Genomic DNA, 26,672 nt, shown 5'->3' with positions numbered 1-26,672 from the left:
ATAGTAAAAAAAAAAAAAAAAAGACCTTGAGTAGGTGTCCAGACTTTTGAGTGGTACTGTATTTTATTAAAATGCATGGTATGTCTATATCTGGGAAAAATACATGGGGGGGGAAATGTAGACTGGCCCAACAATGACGAGACTGAATATCCAATGTTCTATGCTGGTTATGTGAACTCACCGGGGATAAGGCTGATGCTCTCTACTGGTACCAATAACATAGGCTATAGGCTTCTGTTCAATTTAGTATAACTATGAAAGAGATTAGTCTTCATTGTCTTCTCTTTACAGCAATAAATATTTGCTTTCCGATCTATGATGAAATATTCCGATATGCCTTTTCACTGACAGTCACAACTCAACAAATTGCGGGCCCTTCTGACTGTAGGCAATGTGATTTTAAAACAATCCACAGCTTATTCTTTTAATGACGCTAATAATCCTTTAGTCAAATCATGCTTTCTGGTCTAGTATCCAATTGTATATGTATTTCTGTTTAGACAGGAGTAGGCTATATCATTTTGTCAATTTTACTTTAGGGGAAGCTTGGCCTATGTCTGTAGCGCACTTTCAAAACTGGATTAATGCAAATATTCATGATTCTGTCAGCCTTTCCATCTACCCAAAGACGGTTAAGCTATCATTAGCACACATATGGCTACGCAAAGTATAGATATATAGGCCCTACACACACTGGGCACACACAAGGGCGTTCCTGTGCCGATGTTGCCTCTTCAGAAAGTTGGTTTATTTTTGGTTAATTGCACATTACAATAAATCATGTTGATAAAAAATGTTATAAAATATTTGTGAACCAAAATGTTACTGGCACCCTTGCGACCAATAAAATAAATTGTGTTGCACTGCCAAGTCAAACGGTCGCAAAGGTGAGTGTTTTGGTCGCAGTATCAAACCCTGTTCCTGAGGTTACAACAAAGTGTGTCCTACTGAAATGTGTTCTCTGTATACTGATACAGTGCAAGGTGACCCAACAGTCATGACCCCACTCGCATGATTGAGATTATCTTTTAGGCCTACTTCTAATATGTACCATTTAGGTTAGGCTTACTTCTAGTGTGATGGTTTAGATTAGGCCTACTTCTAGTGTGTATGGTTTAGATTAGGCCTACTTCTAGTGTGATGGTTTAGATTAGGCCTACTTCTAGTGTGTATGGTTTAGATTAGGCCTACTTCTAGTGTGATGGTTTAGATTAGGCTTACTTCTAGTGTGATGGTTTAGATTAGGCCTACTTCTAGTGTGATGGTTTAGATTAGGCTTACTTCTAGTGTGATGGTTTAGATTAGGCCTACTTCTAGTGTGTATGGTTTAGATTAGGCCTACTTCTAGTGTGTATGGTTTAGATTAGGCCTACTTCTAGTGTGTATGGTTTAGATTAGGCCTACTTCTAGTGTGTATGGTTTAGATTAGGCCTACTTCTAGTGTGTATGGTTTAGATTAGGCCTACTTCTTGTGTGTATGGTTTAGATTAGGCCTACTTCTTGTGTGTATGGTTTAGGTTAGGCCTACTTCTAGTGTGTATGATTTAGATTAGGCCTACTTCTAATGTGTAAGATTGAAGTGTAAAACTGCATAGATTTTTCACTCCGTACCCTTTTTGTGAGAGATCTGTTGGCGAGGGGAGTATGTCTGTGGGTCAAGGGTTGAAAGTGCTGTGTGTGTGTGTGTGTGTGTGTGTGTGTGTGTGTGTGTGTGTGTGTGTGTGTGTGTGTGTGTGTGTGTGTGTGTGTGTGTGTGTGAGAGAGAGAGGGCGCTAAGGTTTGTTTGGTTTTAAACAGTGTGTACTATGAGGTGATAACAGAGCGATAATGGCGTCCTTGGTCTGTGCTGTCTCAACCAGCTGGCAAACAGACTGACAGACTGACTGACTGAGGGAGGGACCTGTAGAGAGCAGCAGAGAGGAAAGTAGTATAGTAGCTAGGTCTGTGCTGGTTGACCTATTTGTGTAAATAGTTTAGTTTCTGTCTTCCGCTTAGTGTGTTAGGTTGTTTACATTGGATTGTGGGTGACTATGGATTCTCTGGTTGTATTTAAATGTTTGGTGGTGTAGGGCACACTAATGTGCATACTATGTTGTGATTTGTCTGAGTGGCAGCATTCCTGTAACATACTAACCTTTCCTCCCTTCCTGTTCCTCAGGTGTCCCTCTCGCCTGGAATCCCAACATCTGCTGAGTCATCAGTAGTGAGTCAGGGTGTCATGGCCACCGGGCCCAGAACACGCAGAGATCACCCCTCATAGTGCTTCCCCCAGCCAGCCACCTGCAGACACATACACAGGAGGAGGCACAGGGGTGGCAATGATGACCACATCACATATGAACGGTCATGTGACTGAGTCAGACGGAGGAGGCGAGTCGAACCAGGAGGAGCCCCAGCAGTGGCACAGGGAGATGGCAGTGGACTGCCCAGGGGACCTGGGTGCTCGTACCCTGCCTGTGCGGCGGTCTGCCCAGCTGGAGAGGATCCGTCAACACCAAGAGGACCTGAGGAGGAGAAGGGAGGAGGAGGGCAGGAACAGACAGGAGCTAGATCTTAATGCTTCCATACGGCTCAAGAAGCTATCTCAGAACCCTAAGGTGGGCATTGATAACCCCACCTTTGACCCCATCGAAGGCCCCGTAGGGCCCATGGGACTTCCGCCCAACCTGGGGGCCCCTACTCTACTGGGTGAGTAGGACTGAGTATGACAATACTCCTAACAAAGCCATACAATATACGTGTTCTATTAAGTTGTGATTCTGAACAGAAGTTATTTGGCGTTAGCCTTGAGCACTAGCAAGGATAAAGTGCTAACAAGCAAGTGGCTGTCTCTTGCTGAAATCGAATGGCAACATTTTTGCTCCGAAAACAAGGTGAAGAAAGTGCCGTTTTGCTTGAAAGACAATCTTTTCAGATTTATAGGAGTGGATTTGGGTGTGGGGTCGATTTGGAATTCAGGATAGGCCTCTAGCTGTCTGTTGCTTTCCCTCAGACTATTCACCCAAGTTCACTTTTCCTGTTCCAGGTAGGCTTTTGAATGATACCCAACATATATACACACACACACAGCAGTCTATAGGCCGGTAGTCAGTGCATTCTTGTTCTAAAGCTCTCTGAGGGAGTCCTACTTCACTCCCACTTAATTCTCTGATGATCGGGAGGCTGGGGTCTGGGAAAGACTGAGACTGAGGGAGGAAAGTAGGGAGTGAGAGCAGGAAGGAGGGGGTACGTGAGGAGGGAGGGAAGAGGTGTGTGTGTGTGTGTGTGGTAGCAGCATTCCTCGGGGGGGGGGAGTGTTAATTAAAAACTCTGTTACAAAACATTCTGACCCAGGCTGCAATGGCTGCTCTCTGGCCCTCCATTTTCTGCCCTTATTTTTTTTCTTTTTCTGACCCATCTCCTGTCCTTCGACTGCCCTACCACTCCTCCTGCCAAGTTAATAATGCATTGAAATGATACCTATCATATAGCCTAGGCCTAGCCTAAGATAACAACAATATGTAGGACAGAAGGTACCCAGTGAAGTCAATGGCGCGTGACAGTAGATCCTCCATCAGATGAGACGACTAGCCTCCCACTTAGATACTCCCTTTTACACACGCGCAGACCGTCTCCTTATTTTGGTCTTAGACATATCTGTCCAGTCTAACTAAGAGAGGGGTCTGGATTTGAGAGAGCTGGTAAGATTTAAGAATATGATTATTTTGGAGTTGTATCACTGATATAAATCTCCTGTCTTGACCATAGTCCCTGTATGAGTACACTGTAATTCTTTCCTGAATCTGAGCATTTGTCTCTGGCTGTTGTGTAATGTATTTGTATGGTTGATCTGTCTGTACGGTATATGTATTCCTGATTCTCCCCCTTCCCCACTCTCCCTGCATACAGAGTTGGAGGAGCTGCTGATGTCCCTAAAGCAGGTGCAGCACTGCCTGTCTGACGCCCAGAGCCAGGAGGACGTGGAGCTGGTGCTGCAGCTGGTCCAGAAGACTGACTTCCAGAAGGCCTTCAACATCCACAACGCTGTGGCCCAGCACATGAACAGGCCCAGCCCGCCCTTCCCACACACAGACCGCGCTCAGGGCCTGGCACAAGAGGTGAGTCCTGATCTGGAGTCTGTTTGGGGTGTTATGGTTAGCTGATCATAGAGCTGTCCTTACAGAGCTGGCCCAGCAGCACATGAACTGACCCAGCCCGCCCTTCCCCACACACTGCCCTTAGGGCCTGGTCCAGGAGGTGAGACCCAGATGCTGATATCAAGTCAGTTTGCAGTATTACTATGTAATAGTTGAGTGTGGGCCTTGTGAAGGGTAAACTGCTCCTAGATCTGTGCCTACAGATGTGTCCATGAAAATGAACTGGCTCATGAGGAAAGCGGAAGACTCCGTTAGACACTGATCCAGAGTGTTTTCTTCAACATGGTTAAGGGTAGGATTTATGGAGGAGTAAGCTGATCCTAGGATCTGTTGCCTGTGGGCAATGGCTACCCGGAGCATACTGAGTAGGGCTAGGGAAGAGGATGTAGGCTGAGGTTCCAATAATACAGAATAATGCTCCTGTATACCCACTTCCAAATCAACCCTTCCCTTAGACCCATTTCAGACTGGGTGGGAACTAGAATAGAAGGAAATGGGAGGGGAACATCAAACTTGATCTGAGGCCAAGCTAACAGGCCAAAGAATGAGGACTGAGGAGGGTCTGTGTGACACAATGACAGGAATACGCGCACTAAGGCACGCACATAAACACACATACACTGAAACACACATGCACACAAACACCCACACACAAGCGATCAAGTACGACTTGTAGGAGTTGTGGAAAATGTTGCCGAAATTAGGTAGCCGACTAGCCTTGAAGTTGAAGTTCAGCAGAGTTTGTGCAGTGTAAGAGGTTTTTAATGGGCAAGAAACCACATCAAAGTACCACATGACTTTTTGAATGTTTTGTCCGCTAATGACACTTGATTGAGGAGAGAGCCTCGTTGCCTGGAATCGCTGTAGTGTGAAGTGTTAATGAGACTCAATAATAAACTTGTTTATTGTTGTTTTCCTGTTCTCTCATTCTGCCCCAGCAGCACAGAACAGCTCTTGTACTCAAGCCCCGTCATTAGAGCCCAGACGTAGAACTGAAACTCACTGACTTGGACAAGACAGGACACTCACAATAGGGCGTCTCTCGGTGTCTCTGAGGCTGCTGCCTGCACCATTATAGACTCACTGACAGCAGCCAGAGCCACCACCGTTTTAGTCATTTGGCACCAAATGGGAGAAAATGGGCTTAAACGGGGTCGGAATACCAGAATTTGCCACACGTGTTTGTTTGTGTGTGTGTGTGTTTATGCATGTGGACGGAATACATTGTCCTATAATATACATACCTTTCCCATGCCAAATGGTCCCTATTCCAAGATCAACTTGGGTCTTTTTTAAACAGGAAAGGTAGAGGTGTTTCAGCCTTAAATGTTGTGCCCTCGGTGTGTAGGGAGTTTTCTATTGGCCAGCCCTTATGTGGACCATGTCACCATTGTGTACGTTATGGTAGAGTCACAACTAGAGGTCGACCGATTATGATTTTTTCAACACCGATACCGATTATTGGAGGGCAAATAAAGCCGATACCGATTAATCAGCCGATTTAAAAAATATATATATTTGTAATAATGACAATTACAACACTACTGAATGAACACTTATTTTAACTTAATATAATAAATCAATAAAATCAATTTAGCCTCAAATAAATAATGAAACATGTTAAATTTGGTTTAAATAATGCAAAAACAAAGTGTTGGAGAAGAAAGTAAAAGTGCAATATGTGCCATGTAAGAAAGCTAATGTTTAAGTTCCTTGCTCAGAACATGAGAACATATGAAAGCTGGTGGTTTCCTTTTAACATGAGTCTCCAATATTCCCAGGTAAGAAGTTTTAGGTTGTAGTTATTATAGAACTATTTCTCTCTAAACCATTTGTATTTCATATACCTTTGACTATTGGATGTTCTTATAGGCACTTTAGTATTGCCAGTGTAACAGTATAGCTTCCGTCCCTCTCCTCGCTCCTCCCTGTGCTCGAACCAGGAACACATCGACAACAGCCACCCTCGAAGCAGCATTACCCATGCAGAGCAAGGGGAACAACTACTCCAAGTCTCAGAGCGAGTGACGTTTGAAACGCTATTAGCACGCACCCCGCTAACTAGCTAGCCATTTCACATCGGTTACACCAGCCTAATCTCGGGAGTTGATGGGCTTGAAGTCATAAATAGCGCAATAGCTGCTGGCAAACGCACAAAAGTGCTGTTTGAATGAATGCTTAAGAGCCTGCTGGTGCCCACCATCGCTCAGTCAGACTCCTCTATCAAATTATAGACTTAATTATAACATAATAACACACAGAAATACGAGCCTTAGTTTCCGGATTCGACCATATTAATGACCTATCATCTCAAACAAAACATTTATTCTTTCAGTGAAATACGGAACCGTTCCGTGTTTTATCTAACGGGTGGCATCCATCAGTCTAAATATTCCTGTTACATTGCACAACCTTCAATGTTATGTCATAATTACGTAAAATTCTGGCAAATTAGTTCGCAATGAGCCAGGCGGCCCAAACTGTTGCATATACCCTGACTCTGCGTGCAATGAACGCAAGAGAAGTGACACAATTTCACCTGGTTAATATTGCCTGCTAAACTGGATTTCTTTTAGATAAATATGCAGGTTTAAAAATATACTTCTGTGTATTGATTTTAAGAAAGGCATTGATGTTTATGGTTAGGTACACGTTGGAGCAACGGCAGTCCTTTTTTGCGAATGCGCACTGCATCGATTATATGCAACGTAGGACACGCTAGATAAACTAGTAATATCAACCATGTGTAGTTAACTAGTGATTATGATTGATTGATTGTTTTTTATAAGATAGGTTTAATGCTAGCTAGCAACTTACCTTGGCTTCTTACTGCATTCGCGTAACAGGCGGGCTCCTCGCGAGGCAGGTGGTTAGAGCGTTGGACTAGTTTATCGTAAGATTGAATACCTGAGCTGACAAAGTAAAAATCTGTTATTCTGCCCCAGACCAAGGCAGTTAACCCAGTGTTCCTAGGCCGTCATTGAAAATAATAATGTGTTCTTAACTGACTTGCCTAGTTAAATAAAGTGTAAAAAAAAAAAAAAAAAAAAAATTTAATCGGGAAAATCAGCATCCAAAATTACCGATTTCCAATTGTTATGAAAAATTGATATTGACTTTATTAATCGGCCATTCCGATTAATCGGTCGACCTCTAGTCACAACCACCAATGGGCGAACTCTTCCTCTTCGCACTGGGTTCATATAGCCAAAACAAAGCGTCCCAGTGGTCAAGAAAAATGTCGGCCACGAATTGCTCGGCGCTGAAGTTGGTCTCCACCGCCAAGCTCACGCAGCGTTGCTGCTCAATGACCAAAGGATTGTCTGGTGGAAAAGGGGCGAGTGCTGAGTTATGCTAATTAACACATAACAGTTACATGGTAGCTGTGACTTGCAGGCTATTACCAAGTGTCAGGTGCTAGAAGCCAAGTTAGCCAAGCCATTAGCCCAAAACAAAGACCTATGTTTCAAAGTTGATACATGTTCATCACAGGAGATTGCTGAGGGGAGAACGGCTCATAATAATGGCCAGAAAGGAGCAAATGGAATGGCATTGAACACCTGGAAACCATGTGTTTGATACCATTCCACTGATTCCACACCAGCCATTACCACGAGCCCGTTCTCCCCAATTAAGGTGCCACCAACCTCCTGTGACGTGCATCCAGGTATACTGATGTGGGGGGAGTCAACTTATTTTAATGACATTATTTCATCATTTTTAATAAGTGTGCTCCATTTGAAGTAGAAATCGAAACTAAACGTCATTACATGAAACAAAATGTTAAATCATTTGAGACTACAGGAAATAGGTTAACTGCTATGTTAAACAACTGCAGTCATGGTTGCTTTGGTTATCAACAGCCTTGTGGCCTTTACTGTGGGGGGGAAAAAACGAATCTCTAAAGTTGTCCCAGGTGAGGCAGGCAGCATGCGAGTGAGGGGCAACTGCGCAGGCGCCTTACCTAGTCAGTCTGGAATACTACCACAACACCATAGTGAGATTAGCCTAGGTCTGGAGGAGACCACTTCAGTGAGAAGGTTTTTTTTTCCCCCATGGGACCACCCTGGTATAACCCCACCTCCATAAACTTAGTGTTAGACCCCTCTGCCTTGAATGGATTAACCTGGTGCCAGTGACGTCAGCTCCAGAGGGATTCTGGGTTGACTGACTGCACTCAAACTGGGTCATGTTCATTAGGCACCAATTATAAGAAAATGTATTGAAACATGGAAGGACTATCTGGGCTTGTCTTTACAAAACGTTTTAAAATATGTTATTTTGCATGCCCTAATGAACACAACCAAAGCTGAACCCGGGCCCAAGGCCGTCTCACTGCTTACTCTAACATGGTCTGCGGCTGGGGCCGTTCTAATGCACCCCGCAAGGAAAAAGTTAAAACCAGTCAACATAATATTTTAACACTAACCCTATGTATGCCATCTAGTCTGGTGAACAAAAGCATTGCAGCTGTTGAATCAAGGTGGGAAGAATCGTGACAGATTCTCTTCCCTTCCGACCTTCCTGTGTAGATGCTGCTGTCCTCTGTTTTGATCAGTTTCTTTGATTTGAGATAACAGGTGTAAGTCATCAGATGTGTTTTCAAGTTGGTGTGTCCTATCCCTGCTCCTCTTTCTTATACTACCTGTGTTCTGGTGTGTTCTCCAGGTCCAGTCTATGGTTCATAACAGCCAACACAAGGAGGGCTTGGAGCTCAACACCCTGCTCTCTTCCCCACATGTCCAGGTGAGGCCTCCATCCATTCCTACTCTGTCTATTTCTGTGTCTCAGTTTAACCTGTGTCTCTCTGCGCCACTTTAATGGCGGTGTATCTGGGTGCCAGTATAACCTGTCAGGTCAGGACTGTGTTTGTTCAGCTGTGATCAACTATTGGCTACATCTCTTGGCAGAAGCCAGGCCAAAGCCCTGATCTCGCTCTCTTTAACACTCACACGTGGGATGAGTGACCTGATTTCTCTCTCTGTCCCCAACATCTACAATGGTGGTGATGCTGCTCCTCTGAGACACCAGGGCATGTTGAATAGGGAGGGAACGTCTGAAACCGATTGAAAGGGGAAGTGTACTACCTGAATGTTTTTGCTACAGTGTACCCTGCAGAACACAACCCACACAGTAGGAGGTGAGGGATGGAGGAGGAGTGGTTGGGGGGGGGGGGGGGGGGTTCCCCTGTGTTGTTTTGAGGGTTGCCATAGAGGTAGACCTAGTGAGGTAACTAACTAGGCATTTCTCCCCAGGGGCAGATGGAGGGAGTGGAAAATGATTTACCTGCTGTCCCTCAGGGGAAATTATGGCTGTCTGTTACTACTTAATGAAATGAAAGTTTCTTTTGTAATGTTTGTCCTCCTGGATGTCTTCCTTCCACCAGAACTAGAACAGCAGGGGGCTCTGGAAGTAATAACGACAGTACTGTTAGACACAGATGCTTGCGTCCATGCATCTATCTACCTGTCTGTGTGTTTGCATTTTCAAGTGTCTAAAAGTTAACCCAGTTAGGCTGACGAACCCTATGTCCCCTGTCCCTCCACAGCCAGTGCTTCTGGCCCATGACTGTGTTGCGGTGCAGGAGATGCAGCTGGAGCCCCTGACCCCAGACGACCACTGTGAAACTCTCACCCAATGGGGAGGGGAGACCGTCAAGATAGTCTGCATCGAGAAGGCCAGGGACATCCCACTGGTGAGAGAGACCCCTTTAAAACACACTGTCATGAATCAACATAGGAGTAGATATAGACTGTCTGAAAAGTGTACAAGCTGTCAAAGCCTTGATTCCCTCTGTCTTTGTTTCCTCAATTTCCCACCCCTCTCTCTCAAAGCTTATTGGAGAAGAGGTTTCAAGGTCCCTCCTTTTGGATCCTCTCCAATGAGCTTTGAGAGTTTGGCAAGGAGGAATCAAGAATTTGGCCGCTTGTACACTTTTTTTTTTCAGACAGCCAATTTCGCTCTCCTCTACCTAACAAAATGTAAACCGTCAAGTATCTGCACCGTCACTAACCTCTGTTCTCCACTGTCTGCGTGGCAGGGCGCGACGGTGCGTAACGACATGGACAGCGTGATAATAAGCCGCATCGTGAAGGGTGGGGCGGCGGAGCGCAGCGGGCTGCTCCATGAAGGAGACGAGGTTCTGGAGATCAACGGAGTGGAGATCCGAGGGAAGGACGTCAACGAGGTCTTCGACATCCTGGCCGACATGCACGGCAACCTGACCTTCATCCTCATCCCCAGCCCTCAGACCAAACCCCCGCCCATCAAGGAGACTGTGGTAAGTACAGACGCACCTTCATCCAAGAACTCACCTCTCCTCTCAGCCCCTGGGCTGGGATGTCTGTCTGTCTGAAGCAGTCACACTGTTCCAATGGCTCAGTGGGTTGCAGACAGGTTTGGGTCGGTTACTTTCTAAATGTAATCCGCTACAGTTACTAGTTACCTGTCCAAAATTGTAATCAGTAATCGGTTACTTTTAGATTATGTTCCCCTTAAGAGACATTGTAAGTAGATTAAAATGTATGTTACTAATTGAACAACATCTATTGCAGGATAAATCGATGTTAAAGTTTACATAGCTGACCATTTATGGATGTCAAATTTAACTTTATGGGTGGTTATGTGGACTTCTTCTAACCATCACTTTCTACTACATAGAACTTAATCATATTATTATATCAGAATTCCAGTCATTCCAATAAATGGTATACCTCTTGATCTTCAAGAATTGGACTTGAAAGTATCGAAATATAGATTACCCAAATTGTTTTACCTGAGCATAACCCAGAAATGGATGCAAGGACTGACCATCCATGATATCAAAGTGGTTGTTTTAACCATGTTATGAGGCTGTACAGTGTTTGTTTACATTTACAATGTTTATAAACATTGGAGTAAAACAAGTTTATTTTGGGTTTTCATGGAGTGTGACAGTTGAACTAAGCTCATGAGGCATTATAAGTTATATTCTTCAAGAATCAATGGATATACACTACTGTTCAAAAGTTTGGGTTCACTTAGAAATGTCCTTGTTTTTGAAAGAAAAGCACTTTTTTGTCCTTTTTTAAAATAACATTAAAATTGATTAGAAATACAGTGTAGACATTGTTAATGTTGTAAATGACGTATAGCTTTATGAAATATCTACATAGGAGTACAGAGGCCCATTATCAGCAACCATCACTGTGTTCCAATGGCACGTTGTGTTAGCTAATCCAAGTTTATCATTTTAAAAGGCTAATTGATCATTAGAAAACCCTTTTGTTATGTTAGTACAGCTGAAAACTGTTGTTCTGATTAAAGAAGCAATAAAAGTGGCTTTCCTTAGACTAGTTGAGTATCTGGAGCATCAGCATCTGTGGGTTCGACTACAGGCTCAAAATGGCCAGAAACAAAGACCTTTCTTCTGAAACTCGTCAGTCTATTCTTGTTCTGAGAAATGAAGGCTATTCCATGTGAGAAATTGCCAAGAAACTGATGATCTCGTACAGCGCTGTGTATGACTCCCTTCACAGAACAGTGCAAACTGTCTAACCAGAATAGAAAGAGGAATGGAAGGCCCCAGTGCACAACTGAAATGGAATATCTACATAGGCGTACAGAGGTCCATTATCAGCAACCATCAGCGCAAACTGTCTCTAACCAGAATAGAAAGAGTGGGAGGCCCCGGAGCACAAGTATATTAGAGTGTCTAGTTTGAGAAACATACGCTTCACAAGTCCTCAACTGGCAGCTTCATTGAATAGTACCCACAAAACACCAGTCTCAACGTCAACAGTGAAGAGGCAACTCCGGGATGCTGGCCTTCTAGGCAGACTTCCTCTGTCCAGTGTCTGTGTTCTTTTGCCCGTCTTAATCTTTTCTTTTTTTTGGCCATTCTGAGATGCTGCTTTTTCTTTGCAACTCTGCCTAGATGGCCAGCATCCCGGAGTCGCCTCTTCATGTAGATATCAATAATAAGTGATATCCGTATCGCCGTAGACTACACCCCTGCTGTCGGCCTTACCTCCAAGCATTTATTCAAGTTGGATAATCTTTGGATGCCAACAGCAGTCGCACCATTGGAAGACACCGCTTGGACTGTAGCCTACAAAAGCCTATTCCTACTCTTTTCCCACGATCCATCAAACACATTTGGTGTCACCATAGTGGTCAGACTAGCTCCGCTGTAACAAACTTAAACTCGCACATTTTTTTTCAATGCTGATTTGAATGTCATTGAGAACAGAAGTGTGATTATTATGTTTTACTTCCTTTCTGAATTTAAAAGTAATCTGAGTACAATATTTTTGCTTGAAACGTAACGGATTACAGTTACAGTTTTTTGTTTTTTTGTAATCCATTACAAGTAACGGATTACATGTAATCCATTACAAGTAACGGATTACATGCAATCCGTTACTCCCCAACCCTGGTTGCAGAGCATGGTACTGGCCCATGGCCAATGTTGGTTTGATTCCTGCATGCACCACCACATACTGAATGTCATTATGAAAAGTAAATTGTTTTGGAGCATCTGCTACATGACCATATTTACAAATATGAACCTTTTTTAATTTAATTCTATAATATACAGTGCGAGCTACTAGAAAACCAAGGTCATGTTTTGTTTCCTCTATTCCACCAGGTCCATGTGAAGGCTTACTTTGACTACGACCCGTCTGATGACCCGTACGTGCCGTGCAGGGAGCTGGGCCTGTGCTTCCAGAAAGGAGACATCCTCCACATCATCAGCCAGGATGACCCCAACTGGTGGCAGGCCTACAGGGATGGAGACGAGGACAACCAGCCCCTGGCCGGGCTAGTACCAGGTACACTACCTCACAATAGGGCTCAACAACAGTGGGCAAGTGCCAGGTCATATATGCAGATTATCAGACCTCACAATGCCTGGAGAAGTGTTAACCGTCTCTCCCTCTCTGTGAATGCAGGCAAGAGCTTCCAGCAGCAGAGGGAGGCCATGAAGCAGACCATAGAAGAGGACAAAGAGCCTGAGAAGTCGGGAAAGCTGTGGTGTGCTAAGAAGAACAAGAAGAAGAGGAAGAAGCTCCTTTACAATTCCAAGCAGAACGACGGTAAGGCCAGCCCAGACCAGCAGTGAGGTGAGATGTAGGCAGGCTGGTGTAGAACGACCCGGCCCGTATTCCCACATCGTCTGAGTAAGAGTTTTTTGGTTTTGGAATGTTTAGACTTTTCTTGTTTTAATGGACTTTCCCCGCACACTTTCCTTGTCATCACACTATTGATTGTTACTCGTATTTCATATCCCAGGGTTACAGAAAGAGATCACTGATTTTAGCCAGCGTTCGCCTAGAGACAATGTACTGTGAAAGTTAGCGTTATTACTTTATGGGCTGTAGTTGGCATGACCTCAAGATAGAGTAGAAGAAATGACAAGAACAGGGGAGTTAGTGCCTTCAGAAAGTATTCACAACCCTTGACTTTTTCCACATTTTGTTACAGCCTCAATTTAAAATGGATTCAATTTAGATTTTTGTCACTGGCCTACACAATACCCCATAATGTCAAAGTGGAATGATGTTTTTTGACATTTTTACAAATGAATTAAAAACGAAAAGCTGAAACGTCTTGCGTGAATAAGTATTCAACCCCTTTGTTATCGCAAGCGTAAATAAGTTTGGGAGATAAAGTTTGCTTTACAAATCGCATAAGTCGCATGGACTAACTCTGTGTGCAATAATGGTGTTTAACATGATTTTTGAATGACTACCTTATCTCTATACCACACACATACAATTATCTGTAACGTCCCTCAGTCGAGCAGTGAATTTCAACCACAGATTCAACCACAAAGACCAGGGAGGTTTTCCAATGCCTCGCAAAGAAGGGCACCTATTGGTAGATAGTCAACATCTGCTTTTTTATTTTTTTACCGATCACTTTGAGCATGGTGAAGTTAGTATTACACTCTGGATGGTGTATCAATACACCCAGTCACTACAAAGATACAGGTATCCTTCCTAACTCAGTTGCCGGAGAGGAAGGAAACCGCTCAGGGATTTCACCATGAGGCCAATGGTTACATTAAAACAGTTTAATAGCTGTGATAAGAGAAAACTGAGGATGGATCAACAACAATGTAGTTACTCCACAATACTAACCTAATTGACAATAGTGAAAAGAAGGAAGCAGAATAAAAATATTCCAAAACATGCATCGTGTTTGCAACAAGGCACTAAAGTAATACTGCAAAAAAAATGTGCCAACGCAATTAACTTTTTATCATGAATACAAAGTGTTTGGGGCAAATCCAATACTGCACATTACTGAATACCACTCTCCATATTTTCAAGGATAGTGGTGGCTCCATGTTATAGTTTTAAAAAATCGTAAACTCAGCAAAAAAAGAAACGTCCTCTCACTGTCAAGTGCATTTATTTTCAGAAAACTTAACATGTGTAAATATTTGTATGAACATAAGATTCAACAACTGAGATATAAACTGAACAAGTTCCATAGACATGTGACTAACAGAAATGGAATAATGTGTCCCTGAACTAAGGGGGGGTCAAAATCAAAAGTAACAGTCAGTATCTGGTGTGGTCACCAGCTGCATTAAGTACTGCAGTGCATCTCCTCCTCATGGACTGCACCAGATTTGCCAGTTCATGCTGGGAGATGTTACCCCACTCTTCTACCAAGGCACCTGCAAGTTCAGACATTTCTGGGGGGAATGGCCCTGCCCTCACCCTCCGATCCAACAGGTCCCAGACGTGCTCAATTGGATTGAGATCCGGGCTCTTCGCTGGCCATGACAGAACACTGACATTCCTGTCTTGCAGGAAATCACGCACAGAAGGAGCAGTATGGCTGGTGGCATTGTCATGCATGAGGGTCGTGTCGGGATGAGCCTGCAGGAAGGGTACCATATGAGGGAGGAGGATGTCTTCCCTGTAACGCACAGCATTGAGATTGCCTGCAATGACAACAAGCTAAGTCCAATGATGCTGTGACACACCGCCCCAGACCATGACGGACCCTCCACCTCCAAATCGATCCTGCTCCAGAGTACTGGCCTCGGTGTAACGCTCATTCCTCCGACGATAAACGTGAATCCGACCATCATCCCTGGTGAGACAAAACCGTGACCCGTCAGTGAAGAGCACTTTTTGCCAGTCCTGTCTGGTCCAGAGACGGTGGGTTTGTGCCCATAGGCAACGTTGTTGCCGGTGATGTCTGGTGAGGACCTGCCTTACAACAGGCCTACAAGCCCTCAGTCCAGCCTCTCTCAGCCTATTGCGGACAGTCTGAGCACTGATGGAGATATTGTGCGTTCATCTTAGGCGTCTCACAGTACGGACATTGCAATTTATTTCCCTGGCCACATCTGCAGTCCTCATGCCTCCTTGCAGCATACCAGGCACATTCACGCAGATGAGCAGGGACCCTGGGCATCTTTCTGTTGGTGTTTTTCAGAGTCAGTAGAAAGGCCTAAGTTTTAATAACTGTGACCTTAATTGCCTACCGTCTGTAAGCTGTTAGTGTCTTAACGACCGTTCCACAGGTGCATGTTCATTAATTGTTTATGGTTCATTGAACAAGCATGGGAAACAGTGTTTAAACCCTTTACAATGAAGATCTGTGAAGTTAATTCGTAAAAATCCCAATATCTTTGAAAGACAAGGTCCTGAAAAAGTTTCTTGCTGAGTTTAGAGGAAAATCTGGTTCAGTCTTCATCTACTAGGGTCTGGTAGACAGCATTCACCTTTCAGCTGGACAATAACCTTAAACGCAAGGCCAAATCTACACTGGAGTTGCTTACCAAGAAGACAATGTTCCTGTAAAGAGGGGCTGAGTTAGATTTTCAAGTAGATTTAAGTTAAAACTATGGCAAGACCTGAAAATGGTTGTATAGCAATGATCAATAACCAATTTATTGTACGTATGTAAATTCTATATTAAATTTTCTATAAATTAGCGAACATTTCTAAAAATGTTTTCACTTTGTCAATATGGGGTATTGTGTTAAGATGGGTAATCCATTTTCAATTCAGGCTGTAACATCAAAATATGTAATTAGTCAAGGTATGAATACTTTCTGAAGGCACTGTATGTCGACATTTCAGTTAAAGGCCTTTCTCAGTCTCCAAGTCTCTCTTGATCCAACAATATGAATGCTGTTTGATATGAAACTAAAACCGTCTGTTTCTCTGCTCCTCCCCAGACTATGACAACGAGGAGATCTTGACCTATGAGGAGATGGCGCTCTACCACCAGCCAGCCAATCGCAAGCGGCCCATTGCTCTGATTGGTCCTCCCAACTGTGGGCAGAATGAGCTGAGACAGAGACTGCTGTCCAGCGAGCCAGACAGATTTGGGGGAGCTGTCCCACGTAAGTGTGTTTGTGTGAATTCCTGTGTGCATTTAAGGGTTAACTTTCCACTTGAACTGCACACCTCGGTGCTTAGTATTACTCAAGACATATAGAATTTGGTTAATGAGAATTGTCATTTTTGTTAATTCCAGACATTTTTCATGGTTTTCCGGCCATCGTCTGTTCCCCCTTCCCCTGTCCTGTTCATCTTTTTTTAAATTAAAAGCAATACAAATGTTGATAAAAATGTGGGTTTATTCCAGACACGACACGGAACAGGCGTGATGTGGAGGTGAGTGGGAGGGACTACCACTTCGTCTCTCGCCAGGCCTTTGACATGGACGCCACCGCGGGAAAGTTCATCGAGTCGGGAGAGTTTGAGAAGAACCTGTACGGAACCAGTACCGACTCTGTCCGTCAACTCATCAACACGGGCAAGATCTGTCTGCTCTGTCTGCACACACAGGTGAGGGGGGAGAAGAGAGACGGGGGAGAGGTAGGGAGAGAGGGCAAAGGCCTGTCTTCTGTGTCTGCACACCCAGGTGAGGTAAGGAGGGGGAGAGGGGTGAGTTGGAGTTCAGAGGGAGGTGAGACCAACATGGAAAATAAGAGGATAAAGGCGTCTGCATGCTTCCCAGCCAAAACAGTTGGGACTAGTTGTTCAGGCACACAAAATATTTTCTTGAGGAAGCCGGGAAATCTGCAGCCGAAGTCTACGCCCCTTCATCGGTGATTGGTCAACAGTAGGGATTCTTCAATATCTTAAATTGGTTCTGACTATTTAGAGGAAGTGTGTACTGGCTACGGTATCTCAAAATGGACAAGTGGTACTATTGCTGCTTTTTTTTGTTTTTCAAGCGTAGGTCTTTTTAAGGGAGTATGCGAGCATACGCGCTCTAGCCAAACTGAAGCATGCTGATGCCTTAAGAGAGCATAAAATGTCTGTTGCTGCTGTGCCTGACTGGGAGACCCCCCCCCCTTCTCTCTCTCCCCCTTCTCTCTTCTTTCTCTCCTTTCTCTCGCTATAGTCGCTGAAGATTCTGCGTAACTCTGATCTGAAGCCTTACATAATCTTCATCGCTCCTCCCTCCCAAGAACGGTTGCGAGCCCTCCTGGCCAAGGAGAGCAAGAACCCAAAGGTAGTCATTTTAACACATCACAATCGGTTTTCTCAGCTTTTTTAGTAATCAAATCAAATGTATTTATATAGCCCTTCTTACATCAGCTGATATATCAAAGTGCTGTACAGAAACTAGAGGTCGATCGATTAATCGGAATGGGCGATTAATTAGGGCCGATTTCAAGTTTTCATAACAATCGGAAATCGGTATTTTTGGACTACGATTTGGCCAGAGGAAAAAAAAGAAAAAAACACCTTTATTTAACTAGGCGTGTCAGATAAGAACACATTCTTAATTTCAATGACGGCCTAGGAACGGTGGGTTAACTGCCTTGTTCAGGGGCAGAACGACAGATTTTTACCTTGTCAGCTCGAGGATTCAATCTTGCAACCTTACGGTTAACTAGTCCAGCGCTCTAACCACCTGCCTCTCATTGCACTCTACGAGGAGCCTGCCTATTACGCAAATGCAGTAAGAAGCCAAGGTAAGTTGCTAGCTAGCATTAAACCTATCTTATAAAAAACAATCAATCAATCATAATCACTAGTTAACTACACATGGTTGATATTACTAGTTTATCTAGCGTGTCCTACGTTGCATATAATCGATGCAGTGCGCATTCGCGAAAAAGGACTGTCGTTGCTCCAACGTGTACCTAACCATAAACATCAATGCCTTTCTTAAAATCAATACACAGAAATATATATTTTTAAACCTGCATATTTATCTAAAAGAAATCCAGGTTAGCAGGCAATATTAACCAGGTGAAATTGTGTCACTTCTCTTGAGTTCATTGTACGTGGAGTCAGGGTATATGCAACAGCTTGGGCCACCTGGCTCATTGCGAACTAATTTGCCAGAATTTTACGTAATTATGACATAACATTGAAGGTTGTGCAATGTAACAGGAATATTTAGATTTATGGATGCCACCAGTTAGATAAAATACGGAACGGTTCCGTATTTCACTGAAAGAACAAATGTTTTGTTTTCGAGAGAGTTTCCAGATTCTACCATATTAATGACCTAAGGCTCGTATTTCTGTGTGTTATAATTAAGTCTATGATTTGATAGAGCAGTCTGACTGAGCAATGGTAGGCATCAGCAGGCTCGTAAGCATTCATTCAAACAGCACTTCCGTGCGTTTGCCAGCAGCTCGTCGCTGTGCTTCAAGCATTGCGCTGTTTATGACTTCAAGCCTATCAACTTCCGATATTAGGCTGGTGTAACCGATGTGAAATGGCTAGCTAGTTAGCGGGGTGCGCTAATAGTATTTCAAACGTCACTCGCTCCGAGACTTGGAGTAGTTGTTCCCCTTGCTCTGCATGGGTAACGCTGCTTCGAGGGTGGCTGTTGTCGATGTGTTCCTGGTTCGAGCCCATGTAGGAGCGAGGAGAGGGACGGAAGCTATACTGTTACACTGGCAATACTAAAGTGCCTATAAGAACATCCAATAGTCAAAGGTATATGAAATACAAATGGTATAGAGAGAAATAGTCCTATAATTCCTATAATAACTACAACTTAAAACTTCTTACCTGGGAATATTGAAGACTCATGTTAAAAGGAACCACCAGCTTTCATATTTTCTTATGTTCTGAGCAAGGAACTTAAACGTTAGCGTTCTTACATGGCACATATTGCACTTTTACTTTCTTCTCCAACAGTGTTTTTGCATTATTTAAACCAAATTGAACATGTTTCATTATTTATTTGAGGCTAAATTGATTTTATTGATGTATTATATTAGGTTCAAATACGTGTTCATTCAGTATTGTTGTAATTGTCATTATTACAAATACATTTTAAAAATCGTCCGATTAATCGGTATCGGCTTTTTTTGGGGTCCTCCAATAATCGGTATCGGCGGTGAAAAATCATAATCGGTCGACCTCTAACAGAAACCCAGCCTAAAACCCCAAACAGCAAGCAATGCAGGTGTAGAAGCACGGTGGCTAGGAAAAACTCCCTAGAAAAGCCAAAATCTAGAGAGGAACCAGGCTGAGGGGTGGCCAGTCCTCTTCTGGCTGTGCCGGGTGGAGATAATAACAACATGGCCAAGATGTTCAAATGTTCATAGATGACCAGCAGGGTCAAATAATAATAATCACAGTGGTTGTCGAGTGTGCAACAGGTCAGCATCTCAGAAGTAAATGTCAGTTGGCTTTTCATAGCCAATCATTGAGAGTATCTCTATGATCTCTATGATATCTCCTGCTGTCTCTAGAGAGTTGAAAACAGCAGGTCTGGGACAGGTAGCACGTCCGGTGAACAGGTCAGGGTTCCATAGCCGCAGGCAGAACAGTTGAAACTGGAGCAGCAGCACGGCCAGGAGGACTGGGGACAGCAAGGAGTCATCATGCCAGGTAGTCCTGAGGCATGGTCCTTGGGCTCAGGTCCTCAGAGAAAGAGAGAATTAGAGAGAGCATGCTTAAATTCACACAGGAGAAATACTCCAGATATAACAGACTGACCCTAGCCCCCCGACACATAAACTACTGCAGCATAAATACTGGAGGCTGAGACAGGATGGGTCAGGAGACACTGTGGCCCCATCCGATGATACCCCCAGACAGGGCAAAACGGGCAGGATATAACCCCACCCACTTTGCCAAAGCACAGCCCCCACACCACTAGAGGGGTATTTTCAACCACCAACTTACAATCCTGAGACAAGGCCGAGTATAGCCCACAAAGATCTCCGCCACGGCACAACCCAAGGGGGGGCGCCAACCCAGACAGGAAGACCACGTCAGTGACTCAACCCACTCAAGTGACGCACCCCTCCTAGGGACGGCATGGAAGAGCACCAGTAAGCCAGTGACTCAGCCCGTTATAGGGTTAGACGCATAGAATCACAGTGGAGAGAGGGGAACCGGCCAGGCAGAGACAGCAAGGGCGGTTCATTGCTCCAGAGCCTTTCCGTTCACCCTCACACTCCTGGGCCAGACTACACTCAATCAAATGACCTACTGAAGAGATGAGTCTTCAGTAAAGACAAAGGTTGAGACCGAGTCTGCGTCTCTCACATGAGTAGGCAGACCATTCCATTAAAATGGAGCTCTATAAGAGAAAGCCCTACCTCCAGCTGTTTGCTTAGAAATTCTAGGGACAATTAGGAGGCCTGCGTCTTGTGACCGTAGCGTACGTGTAGGTATGTACGGCAGGACCAAATCGCAAAGATAGGTAGGAGCAAGCCCATGTAATGCTTTGTAGGTTAGCAGTAAAACCTTAATCAGCCCTTGCCTTAACAGGAAGCCAGTGTAGAGAGGCTAGCACTGGAGTAATATGATAAATGTTGGTTCTAGTCAGGATTCTAGCAGCCGTATTTAGCACGAACTGACGTTTATTTAGTGCTTTATCAGGGTAGCCGGAAAGTAGAGCATTGCAGTAGTCTAACCTAGAAGTAACAAAAGCATGGATACATTTTTCTGCTTCATTTTCGGACAGAAAGTTTCAGATTTTTGCAATGTTACGTAGATGGAAAAAAGCTGTCCTTGAAACAGTCTTGATATGTTCGTCAAAAGAGAGATCAGGGTCTAGAGTAACGCCGAGGTCCTTCAGTTTTATTTGAGACGACTGTACAACCATCAAGATTAATTGTCAGATTCAACATTAGATCTTTTTGTTTCTTGGGACCTAGAACAAGCATCTCTGTTTTGTCCGAGTTTAAAAGTATAAAGTTTAAGGTTTGTCTAATAAGCCTTAGTAAAGTTAACTCACTTGACATCAAGCTAAAGTAGTGAAACATGCTCTGTGTTCCATCTCTTATCTCCTACCCTTTCTCTACCTAAGCCGGAGGAGCTGCGAGACATCATCGAGAAGGCCCGTGAGATGGAGCAGAACTTTGGCCACCTGTTTGACGCAGCCATCGTGAACACAGACCAGGACAAGGCATATCAGGAGCTGCTGAGGCTCATCAACAAACTGGACACTGAGCCACAGTGGGTCCCCTCCTCCTGGCTACGTTGAAGGAGCAATATAATACAGACACAACACTAACCTGACACAGCACTCACTGGTTCAATGAAGAGCTAGAGCTACCCTGGATCATGGACAATAGTTGCCCAGGGGGAAGACCATTATTAGCTGAAAATTAGCCTTGACTCCATTCTCCAACCAGAATCACAGTATGAGACTAGTGGAAGATCCTCAATCAACACTCAAGCTGAAGATAAATAAAACACTTAAAATGCTTATCACTACATGTGATGTTGAACTGAACTGAGCCGAGCTCTTCTCTTCCCTTCTAAGACTGCCTGGGAAAATGAATTGTCTTTATTATTGCTCTGATTATTTGTCCTTTTTTTGTTGCTGGATTTCTCTTCACTAAATTAACTTTTCACATTCCAGAGAAGTATGTAAAGACTTGGCACTTGGTGGCAGAAATAGAATTATTGCTTCTATTCTGCTTTTGATAACTATTTATAATTGTAAATATATTCTATTTTTAGGAAGCTTTTGATAATAAGAAGAACCCATAGCTTCTATCTATGGCAGGGATGGGCAACTTTGATAGGGGTTGGGGGCCACAAAAAAATCTCAACTCATCACGAGAGGCTGCAGTGGCTTGCGGGTCTGCGTACCCACATCCATACCCAGACTTGCAGTCAGAGCTTGCCTTGGTCTTTTGGGGGCTCTAAGTGAAATTTTGTTGGGGGGGCCCCCCCACTTTGTGAGCAAAAATTTTTTGGGGGGAAGGGGGCAGTGAATGACTCCTACACAAAACTATAGACACACACTGGTTGTTGTACCCTTGCTGTTTTCTTGACCCCGTGTGTGAGGTCAGGTGTGTGTGTGTTTGTTCAGTAATGTATCATCACGGATGTGATTTGCTCACCTAATGAAACCATCTGTGAGGTAATAACATCCCGGTGTAGGACTATGGGTCCTGATTAGTTATTTACTATATAGGGAATAAGGTGCCATTTGGGACGCAGTCATGATCTCTGCATCTGGCCTCTATCCTCTAAACTATAGCAGCCCTGCTTTCAAATACTATTTGGATCATTGAAAATACTTAAACTGTGCTTGATTGAACTTGCCTGGCACAAAGGAACCAATATAATTATTCCAGAACGGTAATCCCTAACCAAACTGGCACTCCACGTCGGCAAAAAGCAAAACCTTAGTATTTGAAAGATTTCAAATGCTATTTGAACCCTGGTCTGCGCTACAGCACAGTATAATGCGGGAGGCTCATCTGAATGGTGTTTTGACATCGCATTAATTAGACAATCCGATCTGAGAGATGGTGAAGAGCCACTTTCTCCTACTTACCTTATACTCTTTTCACACTATCATGCCAACCAAAACTGGACTGTGCTGGCTCTGATATTTTCACATTTTCCTTTCCAGGAACTTTGGTGGATCGTAACCAGGTCAGTGTAGTACAGCTTGGTTCAGTAGTGTGAAAAGGGTACTGGAGGATAAACCAGTCCTAACACACTACACCCCTTACCTCTACCCAAGCACTACGAGTCATCGCTAAATAGAAAACTGGCCTGTTTCCGAATCACAGGATTTAAACCAACAGTGATGATATTGAAGAAAGATTATTAGAGGTGTTTAAAAGTTATGACACTAAAATCGTGAGGGGTAACTTTGTCTTCATTTTCTCAATCTCAGTATTCAGTGTAACCAGCAGTATTCTATTCATGGAAAACACTAAGGAACATCTGAGCACCGCTGTCTGTGGGATTCTCTTAATAATCAATACTTCATAAATTTTGTTTGTTTGAAATCGATGCATTTTATAATTCACTTAAATGCATTATAAACTATCCAACTATGCTGTATTTTAATCCAGTTGTTTTCACCACATGCGACATCTTAAATGTGTGATTTATTATTTGTCAGTGATTTTTCAAAGCTGTTATTGAAATGTTTGTTCTTCTTTTTGATATGGGTCTGTGAAATTAACTTGACCGAACCGAAAAATAGTTATATGTTTTTGTTTTTGCATCTGGTGTTTCTATGATCATAGGTTTCAGCTCACCCTTGATTATAATATGCTGGCTTTGTGTGATTGTGTGTGTGCGTGCGTGCGTGCATGCACAGAGGCAGGACTGTCACTGTAATGCAGGCAAGTATTATCTCTAGTAGACACAATGGAAAATGGTCTTAGCAAAACTATTTCACTTTTTTTATTTTTTGGTTATTGATGATAATCATGGTGTATCTAGATACTTAACATTTGATATATTTGTAATGTTAAAGATAGATTTAAGTACAGAGTAATGCACCTGTAGAATGATGACTCGACCACCTATCCTATCCCTCCGTTTTGGATCTGAAACTCCAGGAACCGCTCAGTGCTAGCCTGATCCCGGATCTGTGTTTTTTTTTTTACGTAGCTCTTCTGACGATTTGTCATGTTTTCCATAGAAGTTGGCTACATAGGGCCGTATTTAGTTTCTCAGAGTAGACGTGCTGATTTAGGATCAGGTCATCCCTATTCATTGTTATTATTATCAAAAAGGGGGAAATTATCTTAGATCAGCACTCCTATTCTGAGACAGAATGGTGGCCATTCAGATCTGGGACCAGTCTAGTTCAGAATGTCTATCCCTTTTTAGTATGCACAGTACACACCTTGTGTAGATTTGAGCCGTTAACTGGAAGTAGAACTAATGAATGTAAAGTTGCTGTATTATTAAAAATCACTTTCTTTAGATCTCTTTTTGTATGAATTATTCAAGTGGATTAAATACCAGATTGATAGAAGTAGAGGCGGGTTATTTTATTTCTTCAGCACTGTTTAAAGAGCGGCTGTAGAAATTATAGGAATGTGTGATGCCAAGAGGTACTGCTTCACAGACTACAGCGATTGTGGGGTCAGAGTTGATTGACACTAAAATATAGATAAGATAATGGAACTTGAGTGAGATTGAAACCTTTTTCATTGTATGATAATGTCCTCCTTTTAAAAGATCTGACAGGGATATTAAAACATTTGACACATTCATTTGTATCTCAAAGCAAGGTGGAGCCATTAAACTTCAATTACTTTTCTTGAACTAAGGCCAGTCTCCTCAGACTTGGCAGCAGCATCAAGCGTATTCAACAGCCACTCCCTTAGGGGGAAGAGTATGAGGTATGCACTAATTTCTATGCCATGTAATATGTTAGTGGTCAACTCAACACAGAGAAGTGTACAAAACATTCCATTCCATGCGCTTTCCATGACAGACTGACCCGGTGATTCCAAGTGAAAGCTATGATCCCTTATTGATGTCACTTTTTAAATCCACATGAATCAGTGTAGATGAAGTGGAGTAGATGGGTTAAAGAAGGATGTTTAAGCCTTGAGACAATTGAGGAACACTTGACACCTTGTAGAGTCTATGCCCTGGCAAATTGAGGGCAAAAGCGGGGGGGTGCAAGTGCAACTCATAAAATGTTATTTGTCACGTGTGCCGAATACAACCGAATACACCTTACAGTGAAATGCTTACTTACAAGGCCTTAACTGACAATGCAGTTCAAGAAATAGTTTAAAATATTTATTAAATAAATGAAAGTAAAACAATTTAATAAAAAGTAAAATAATACATACAGGGGGTACAGGTTAGTCAAGGTAATTTGTACATGTAGGTGGGGTAAAGTGACTATGCATAGATAATAAACAGCGAGTGGCAGCAGTGTAAAAACAAAGGGGGGGGGGGGTGTCAATGTAAGTACTCCTGGTGGCCATTTTAATTGTTCAGCAATCTTATGTCTTGGGGGTAGAAGCTGTTAAGGAGCCTTTTGGACCTAGACTTGGTGCTCCGGTAACAATTCTTTGGTCCTTCCTCTGACATCGCCTAGTATATAGGTCCTGGTTGGCATGAAGCTGGGCCCCAGTGATGTACTGGGTCGAACGCACTACCCTCTGTAGCACTTTACGGTCGGATGGCGAGCAGTTGCTATACCAGGCGGTGATGCAACGGGTCAGGATGCTCTCGATGGTGCAGCTGTAGAACTTTTTGAGGATCTGGGGACCCATGCAAAATCTTTTCAGTCTCCTGGGGGGGGGGGGGGAATGTGTTGTAGTGCCCTCTTCACGACTATCTTGATGTGTTTGGACCATGATAATTAATTGGTGATGTGGACACCAAGGAACTTAACTCTCGACCCACTCCACTACAGCCCCGTCGATGTGAATGGGTGCATGTTGGCGCTCCTTTTCCTGTAGTTCACATCAGCTTCTTTGTCTTGCTCACGTTGAGGGATAGGTTGTTGTCCTGGCACCACACTGCCAGGTCTCTGACCTCCTCCCTATAGGCTGTCTCATCGTTGTCTTCAGCAAATTTAATGATGGCGTTGGAGTCGTGCTCGGCCACGCAGTCTTGGGTGAACAGGGAGTACAGGAGGGGACAAAGCACGCACCCCTGAGAGGCCCCCCATATTGAGGATCAGCGTGGCAGATGTGTTGTTGCCTACCCTTACCACCTGGGTGCGGCCCGTTAGGAAGTCCAGGATCCAGTTTCAGAGGGATGTAGTCCCAGGGTCCATAGCTTAGTGATGAGCTTTGTGGGCACTATGGTGTTGAACACTGAGCTGTAGTCAAAGAACAGCATTCTCACGTAGGTGTTCCTTTTGTCTAGGAGGGAAAGGGCAGCGTGGGGTACAATTGAGATTGCGTCATCTGTGGATATGTTGGGGCGGTATTGGAGTGGGTCTAGGGTTTCCGGGATGATGGTGTTGTGAGCCATGACCATCCTTTCAAAGAACTTCATGGCTACCGGCGTGAGTGCTACGGGGCAGTAGTCACCTTTGCTTTCTTGGGCACAGGGACTATGGTGGTCTACTTGAAACATGTAGGTATTACAGACTCGGTCGGGGAGAGGTTGAAAATGTCAGTGAAGACACTTGCCAGTTGGTCACGCATGCTCTGAGCATGAGTCCTGGTATTCCGTCTGGCCCTGCGGCCTTGTGAATGTTGACCTGTTTAAAGGTCTTGTTCACATCGGCTACGGAGAGCGTGATCACACAGTCGTCCGGAACAGCTGGTGCTCTCATGCATGCTTCAATGTTGCTTGCCTTGAAGAGAGTATAAAAGGCATTTAGCTCATCTGGTAGGCTTGCGTCACTGGG

General features: G+C 43.8%; 1 protein-coding gene across 4 annotated transcripts in view; it reads left to right on the top strand.

Annotated features, from left to right (window-relative positions):
- The window catches only part of LOC129812063 (protein PALS1-like), a 53,032-nt gene extending 28,764 nt beyond the window's left edge, over window positions 1-24,268 (top strand). For 3 of the 4 annotated variants that reach the window (XM_055863992.1, XM_055863993.1, XM_055863994.1), the window contains 11 exons: window positions 2,159-2,688; window positions 3,889-4,097; window positions 8,805-8,882; window positions 9,685-9,831; window positions 10,177-10,416; window positions 12,766-12,949; window positions 13,070-13,213; window positions 16,324-16,491; window positions 16,737-16,939; window positions 17,502-17,612; window positions 21,390-24,268. In XM_055863992.1, the coding sequence (XP_055719967.1) occupies window positions 2,319-2,688; window positions 3,889-4,097; window positions 8,805-8,882; window positions 9,685-9,831; window positions 10,177-10,416; window positions 12,766-12,949; window positions 13,070-13,213; window positions 16,324-16,491; window positions 16,737-16,939; window positions 17,502-17,612; window positions 21,390-21,566 (2,031 nt within the window). In that variant the 5' untranslated portion in view covers window positions 2,159-2,318 and the 3' untranslated portion in view covers window positions 21,567-24,268. Of the gene's footprint in view, window positions 1-1,777; window positions 2,021-2,158; window positions 2,689-3,888; window positions 4,098-8,804; window positions 8,883-9,684; window positions 9,832-10,176; window positions 10,417-12,765; window positions 12,950-13,069; window positions 13,214-16,323; window positions 16,492-16,736; window positions 16,940-17,501; window positions 17,613-21,389 lie in introns of those variants that run through there. The other variant, XM_055863995.1, reaches the window with a different exon arrangement.
- The last annotated feature ends 2,404 nt before the right edge of the window (window positions 24,269-26,672 follow it).

The sequence above is a fragment of the Salvelinus fontinalis genome, chromosome 15, assembly GCF_029448725.1.
Source record: "Salvelinus fontinalis isolate EN_2023a chromosome 15, ASM2944872v1, whole genome shotgun sequence".
Lineage (NCBI taxonomy): Eukaryota > Metazoa > Chordata > Actinopteri > Salmoniformes > Salmonidae > Salvelinus > Salvelinus fontinalis.
The sequence above is the reverse complement of the archived record's forward strand: the minus strand, read 5'-3'. Positions and strand labels throughout refer to the sequence as shown.